The 7822-nt window shown below is 34.8% G+C and overlaps 1 protein-coding gene across 1 annotated transcript; it reads right to left on the bottom strand.

Moving 5' to 3' along the window:
- Positions 1 to 4122: 4122 nt before the first annotated feature.
- LOC126719693 (4-coumarate--CoA ligase-like 1) lies at positions 4123 to 7526 on the bottom strand. The gene is made up of 6 exons (XM_050422222.1): positions 7104 to 7526; positions 6086 to 6667; positions 5671 to 5869; positions 5345 to 5490; positions 4502 to 4569; positions 4123 to 4375 (listed from the first exon to the last, which is right to left on the bottom strand). The coding sequence occupies exons 1-6, from the start codon at positions 7524 to 7526 to the stop codon at positions 4123 to 4125; spliced, it is 1671 nt and encodes a 556-aa protein (XP_050278179.1).
- Positions 7527 to 7822: the final 296 nt, after the last annotated feature.

The raw sequence follows: 7822 nt of genomic DNA, 5'->3' as shown, positions 1-7822 counted from the left end.
GTTTTCTTTGTTGTAGTCTTGTTGGCTGTTCCGATTTGGACTGCGATGAAGAGCGCCATGCGCTCAGTTATCACGTCACTCTTCGTCATCACGATTAGGGTTTTGGTTAGGCGTAAATGCACTTTTAGTCCCTACATTTTGACGTTTTTTCATTTTAGTCCCTACATTTTATTTTTTCCACTTTTAGTCCCTAAACCAATTAACGCCCTTCATTTTAAGTCATTGAAACACTGTTCTATCACCAAATTAACGGAAAGACTGACGGATTAATAAAATATTATTAAAAAAATTATTTAACATTTTTTATATGCCAAAATTAAAAAAAAATTAATTACTCAATTTTAATTTAGAACAAAAAACAAAAAAAAATTATTTTCTTTCAAACAAAAATTTTACTTTTTTTTTAATTAAAATGATTTTTTTTTATTCCAATCTTTTTTTTTTTTTTTTTTTTTTTTTTTTTTTTTTTTTTTTGTTCAGAAGAACATTCAACTTTTAAACCCTTTTCTCTCTCTATTCTCAAACTCTCTTTCTCCTCACCCCGATCTGATTCAAACTTTGACTGACCCAAACTCTCTCTGATCTCTTTCAAGACTCAATGATGAGGTCGTCGCCGTCGAACTCGTTCAAGACTCAATGATGAGGTCACCATTGCCATAGAAGAAAGAAACCCCAGAAGGTCTGCGTTGCCGTTGCCATCGACCCATCGAACCCATCAAGAAGGTTCGTTGATTAGGTGTATGAAACCCTAGAAAGAAAACCCATAGTTTATTTCTGTGTAGTTATGGCTCCGTTATACAAAACCCAGTCACCGATTCGGTATTGGAGCCCGATATTGACCAGCGGCGAGCAGATCAAGAGGCTGATCTTCGAGGTTTTGATCATGGAGGCCGTGGGGTCTTGATGGCGTGAAAACAATGGGAAAAATTTGGAGGCTTGCATGTGGGTGTTGTGAACATGGATCGGTGGTTGGGTCTGCTGATGATTTTGGCTTGGTTGTGATTTGGGTTTCGTTTGTGTTTAATCTCTATTTGTGATCTGGGTCTGTGTTTGTGTTTGGTCTCTGTTTCTTTTTTTTTTTTTTTGTTTGTGTTGTTGTGATCTAGGTTTGAGTTTTTGGTTGTTGGATTTGTGTTCTCGGTTGCTGGGTTTGATCTGGGAAGAACACGAAGAACTTTGGGTCTGTGTTTGTGTTTGGTCTCTGTTTCTTTTTTTTTTTTTTTTTTTCGTTTGTGTTGTTTGAGTTTTTGGTTGCTAGATTTGTGTTCTTGGTTGCTGGGTTTGATCTGGGTTTAAGTAATAATGTTCTCTTGCTGGGTTGCTATTCTTTTGTTTTGCTAGGTTGTTATTCTTTTGCTTGGGTTTGATCCGGTGGTGATCTTCTGGAAAAAAGAAGAAGAAGATTGGAATTAAAAAAATTCATTTTAATTAAAAGAAAGTAAAATTTTTGTTTGAAAGAAAATAATTTTTTTTTTGTTTTTTGTTCTAAATTAAAATTGAGTAATTAATTTTTTTTAAATTTTGGCATATAAAAAATGTTAAATAATTTTTTTAATAATATTTTATTAATCCGTCAGTCTTTCCGTTAATTTGGTGACAGAACAGTGTTTCAAGGACTTAAAATGAAGGGCGTTAATTGGTTTAGGAACTAAAAGTGAAAAAAATAAAATGTAGGGACTAAAATGGAAAAAGGTCAAAATGTAGGGACTAAAAGTGCATTTACGCCTTTTGGTTAAGCAGGGTGGCAAGCACTTCTTGAATCTGGTCCAAAGTTTGTTGGGTTGAATCTTGAAACTGTTGATTCTCATCACGAAAATCAAGGAACTCAGCCCTAGTGAGGACTGGGTTGTTGACGTCGTCACTGTTGTCCTTGTAGTGGTGGTCACCGTCTTGCAAGTTAGCCATCAGACCAAGGTAAATCAAGGCTCTGATTCCAAGTGATGTTGTGGAAGCCTAAAGAAAGCACAGATGATACTCTCTTGATGGAACATAAACTAAACTATTAGCTTCTAGTAGTAAATCTCGAATCCACGAGGGGAAAAACTCTGCTAAAGAAGATACTGGCATGTATGGAGGAGAGTCCTCCACTCTTGGGTTGTTTAGTGGCTATTGACATTTGTACTTTGTAATACTTTTACCTTACTGTTAATTTTCATATAATAGAGTATCACATGATGGTTTTGTGTTGCATTCAAAATTCCCAGAGAAGTTAAGTGTTACACAATTAATGGTTTACTCATAAAACAATATTATATAGAATGTTAAGTGTTACACTTAAAATTTCATCGAATTTCCTTGTTTTATGGGGGAAATCACTTGGGGGATTTTGTGTATTTTGCCTCTCTCTCTCTCTCTCTCTCTCCATTTAAGTTTGGGTGATTTATCATTTTCATCCCTAAATTTTATTTTTTTTGAGAATAATTTTTTTTGGCATTTTAGTCCTTAAAGTTCAATATTCTATCAAGTTGGTCCTTATTTATTTATTTTTTATTTTTTACTATAAAACTTCCGTTTACTTAATCAAGAAAAAGACGTCGTATCAAACATGTAAAGAGTGACAATTTATAGATGGTAATGGGTGGAATGACCACTTGATAGTAATGTTAAATGTTAAGGAATAAGGACTAAATGTTAGAGAACTAAGCCTTGTTAAATAAGGTCATTCATGAGAGTACTTTATGAAGTGCAAAATTTTACATATTATTTATTTATTTTTATTTTTTGAGATTACATATTAGTTAAGTTATATGAAGTTATGTATTTTAATGTAGTAGATTTGATGGAAGTTATGAGAGTGTATGGGGGCTATATAGAACCACGCCTTCATATCCATTTGTTAGTAGGAGTGAAAAAAGAGTAATGACAAAGTAAAAGAGTTCTCTCTTTCTTTCCCCTCCATTTTATTTTCTTTTGTGAATGTGAGAAGTGTGAACCCAACAACTTTTAACAAAGTAGTATCATAACCAATCAATTCACACTGAGAATGGCACTTGCCAATGGGATGGTCATTTTAAATTCCCCAGCATACCAAAGAAAATTTTGATGATTGGAGAATCTGATTGAAGGCGTTACTTTAATCTCAAGATGCATGGTAGATAGTAAAAAAATGTTATGCGAAGTCATAAGATGAAATATCTATAATTCTAAATCAAAAGGAACAATGATTAGTTTCTGGTTGAAAGATTTGAGGAAACACTGTGAAGAACCAAAGAAAAAAAAAAACCAGTTGTGTTGATATATCAAGTTTTGGATAAAAAAAAAACATGTTTGAGAAATGGGAGATTCTTTAAAACTCTTTAAAGGAAGTTCATAAGGTGAAGAAAATTTGCCTTCAAGCATTGAGAGGTGAGTTTGAAACTTAACACACTGATTATTTGTTGATAGAAATATTCACTTGAAATTCACTCAAAACTTGGTTGACCCAATTTTAGAGCACTTTTAGGCAAACTTCACCAACCTCAAACTCTGTTGAACCAATTTAAGGCGAGTTTCAGGCCAACTTCGCTGACAATGCATTAATTTTCTTACTTGTTTTCTATTGTTTCGTTCACTCTATTTCTTCTAAAGAGATCATATAACTCTCCCACTTCTACGGTGGGATCAAATTTAGTATTACAATCTACTTGGATATACAAAGTATTCAATAGAGCCCACCAACTTTCAACACCAAAATGGCAGTTTTGGGGACTAAAATGACATTTTGCATAAATTTAAATGGTGTAATTTGGATTCCATACTTTTTTTTTTTTCAATGCTCCCATTTACCTGCTGTCTGTTTGGATACCGCTTATTGTTGAAAACTAAAAACACTGTAGCAAAATAATTTTTAAATATATGAATAGTGCCGTGGGACTTAATTTTAAAGTTGTTTTTACTGAAAAAAGTATTTGTGAGTCCCGTAAACAATGCATGAGACCCACTAAAAAAATGCTTGTTGTTGGGAAACGTAGATGCACAGTATTTCAGTGCTATCCAAACGGATACTAAGACATGGGATGATAATTTTATTGAAAGGTCAACTAGCACTAACGCATGATAATATCATTCACTAAACAAGTTATAGCATGATAAAAGTTATATAGATGGAGACATTTTATCTCTTAATCACAAAGTTTTAGCGGCTTATTTTTCAACATTGGATTCGCTGTGGAGCTTTGCCCGCATCTTCTCCACCATCTTCTCTCTAATAAGCCTTCTCATTATTTTCCCAGAAGGTGATTTTGGGATTGTGTCCACAAAGTGCACCACTCTCACTTTCTTGTAATGTGCAACATTTGAGGCAATGTAGTTCTTGATATCTTCTTCACTCTCTTTTGCACCTTGGCTCATCACAACGCTTGCAGCTGGGATCTCTCCAGCTTCCTCATCAGGCAGTCTGAATGTTCCAAAGCACCATAAAGTGTGAGAAACATTATGAATTCAATTCTCCAAATTCTAAAAGCAGAAAACAACTAGAAAATAAAATAGAAATAAAGGGAACAATAAAGATGATGTTGCTCACGGAACTACGGCTGCATCTTCAATTGAGGGATGAGTAAGAAGGATAGCCTCTATCTCAGCAGGAGCCACCTACAAGGCAAATAATTTGGCCGAACTTGGCTAATGGTTAATTATTTTGATTCAAATATTTGAAATTAAAAATAAATAAAATCAGATCACTAAATTTCTCAAAAGAAATTGATTCATGGTCGTTAAAAGGTAGTAGTATTTTTTCCATAATTATATATCATAATAAGAATTTTTTTAAAAGGTTTTTGGAAGATAATATAGTTCCTAATAGGTTAATACATTTATTGTCATGTCAATTTGTAATTAAATAACAAACAAATTGGTGCTTAGTATTTTTTAGATTATCTCTGTGATTTCTGAAATTTTGGTTTATATTTTATAATGGACGCAAAACTGAATATTATGTGTGCGTTTGGATACAACTTATTTTGTTGAAAACTGAAAACAATAAAAAATAATTTTTTATTGTTTATTACTGTTTATCACTGTTCATTGACCTAAAATCACTGTTCATGACCAATGAATAGTGCATAATGAGCTGGACTTACAAAAAAAAAAAAAAAAAAAAAAGACCCAAAACTTGCAAAATGCGTACGCAGCGCACTACCCAAATGGACCTTATGTATCCAATTTGTGAACTCTCAATTTAGTTCCGGGGCAATATTAATCTGTCTTGAAATTATTCCCCCCCCCCCCCCCCCCCCACTATTTATTTTTTAAATTATTGGCTGAATAACTATTCCTTTTTGCCTTTTTCTTTGAACTGTTCCTTTTCTTGTATCATTTGTCTGAGTGTTATAACATAGACCCATACCATGTCATTTCAGGAACTTACTTGAAAACCTTTGTACTTGATTAACTCCTTAATGCGATCCACAATAAAAACGTTGTCTTGATCATCTATGAACCCAATGTCACCAGTGTGAAGCCACCCTTTCTTGTCGATGGTGCGAGCAGTCTCCTCCTCATTGTTATAATAACCTGAGAGAAAGTATATAACATGGAGCAATAACCACAACATCTAAGTGAGTCATCATAGTGATGAAGACTGCTTATTTATCTTGCACACAAAAAATACTTTGAAGTTTGAATTTATTTTAGCAGCACATTTAGACGTGTGATTACAACAATATTATCCTCTGTAATTAGTATCTTCTTTACCTTGCATTACACATTGGCTTCTGACACAGATTTCACCAGGTGTATTCTTGGGCAAGGATCGACCAGTTTCAGGATCAATAAATTTTACTTCCAAATTTGGGAGGATGAAACCCACAGAATTTTTCTTTGCAATTCGAGAACCGTCTTCAGGGTCCCCAAGTGTGAGTGTGATGCAGCTATGCTCAGTTAGTCCATATGCCTGTTAGTGAAAAAGTAATTTAGCACAAACACATATCAAAGACATACATCAATAATTGGAGATGGAAGACTTCAACTCTTAAATCTGGATGTTTCTGTTGGAAATAATAAGAAGTGCCGGTTAAGCTATAAGTCTCTTGGCACATATCAAAGACATACATAACATGAACCATTTGTTACAGCATTTAGAAGCAAATTAAAAGGAGGCTGTGCTCACCTCTTGGACCTGGACACCAGGGAACTTGTTTTCAAAGGCTGTAAGAAGCTCTGGTGCCAGTGGAGCTGCTGCAGACATAATGGCTAGAAGTTTGAGCTTGGTGAGATCAAATTCCTCTACTACTGGATTCTTAACCAGCTGCAAAATAATTGGTGGCACAATTGGTGCAAATGTGACCTCTTGTGTTATCAAAGCATTCAGAAATGTTCGAAGTTCGAACCTTCCCATCACCACCACTTTTCCCTTGTTCCTAAGTGTGGCACAACAAATTCCAGTGATCCCATAAATATGAAAGAATGGTATTAGGCCTACTGTAGTGACCTGACCCACCATTTCTGGTTTTACACTAAAGAGTGTGGAGCACAGGTTAGCTACCAGATTTCGGTGAGTCAGCATTACACCCTTTGACAACCCTGTGGTGCCTGATGAGAATGGAAGGGCACACAGATCAGTCTGGTGCACGTCCTCATTAAAAAAACTAGTGCCCGCTTTGTCTGCTGCTTCAAGCAGTTTGTTCCAATTCATGGAACCTTCAATGTATTCTTCATCCAGTATGATGACTGGTAGCCCTAAACCTTTCACCTGTAGTTTTCAAAATGATATAGCTTAGATGCATTATAGTGTTAGTTCAAATTTTGCTACATACACTTTACAAACAGTTGTCTCACCAATCCTACAAAAAGCAATTAAGACATTTATTTATGGGTCCGAATAACGAGTGATCATATATGCCTAAAAAAATTGAATTTTATAATATAGTCGATTGGCTTTTTATGAGAAGTCGAGCTACTTTTAGTTTAAAAGACATTTGTTTATTAACTTTTATTCATTCTCATATTTTTAAAGTCTCTTGTTAACAAAAACATTTATTTATTATGTGTTAAAGTAGTACTAATTATATTTATTGTAATATCAATTTGTAAGTCTTTTGTAATAAAATTTGTAGCAATTTAACATTTTCCTAGTACATATGCTTAAAGTTAGGTTATCTCATAAAATTTCAAAAAAGTATACCTACCTTCTCATAATTTGAGCCATTTGTGACAATTAACTTGGCCTCAGCAGCGTCCACTTGCTTCTTAATTTCTGATGCATGTGCAGCTGGGTTTGCACCTGAGAACACACCCCCAGCAGTCATGATTCCAAGAGCAACAATGGCATACTCCGCAACATTTGGAAGTACAACAATTATCACATGCCCCCTCCTAACACCGAGAGACCTCAAGGCCTTAGAAAACCTCCTAGTGTCTCTAACCACATCATTATAAGTAACTTCTTTTCCAGTCACAGCCTCCACAAATGCTACCTTAGTGGCGTACAATTCAGCATTTTGGAGCACAAATTCTGGTAATGTGATATCATCAGGGACCGGAACAGCGGGAAATCGGCTTTGGAAAATATGCTCTTCATCTTGTGCCAAATTATGCAAATAAGTTCCCATATTGTATATGTGAATGAACAAGGGAGGATTGACATGTGCTTTATAAGGAGGAAGAAAGACGTGTGAAGTTGTGATCATGTTTTGTGCGTGGGATTATTAAGGGGCACAAGTGAGAGTGAAATTGAGATGAGCTTTGGTTGGTGAGGCTTTGTTGAATCATGCCACTGTAACAGTCTTCGGGGCTAACAACACTCTTTCTATAACTAGCTTTGCACCAACTCATAATTGATTATATTCACAGTGAAACAAATCACAATTCTCTATTTTGAACTAAAGAACGAAGAAGCTTGAAAGTA

This window comes from Quercus robur, chromosome 3, assembly GCF_932294415.1.
Source record: "Quercus robur chromosome 3, dhQueRobu3.1, whole genome shotgun sequence".
NCBI classification, from domain to species: Eukaryota; Viridiplantae; Streptophyta; class Magnoliopsida; order Fagales; family Fagaceae; genus Quercus; species Quercus robur.
This window is presented reverse-complemented; position numbering and strand designations above follow the sequence as displayed.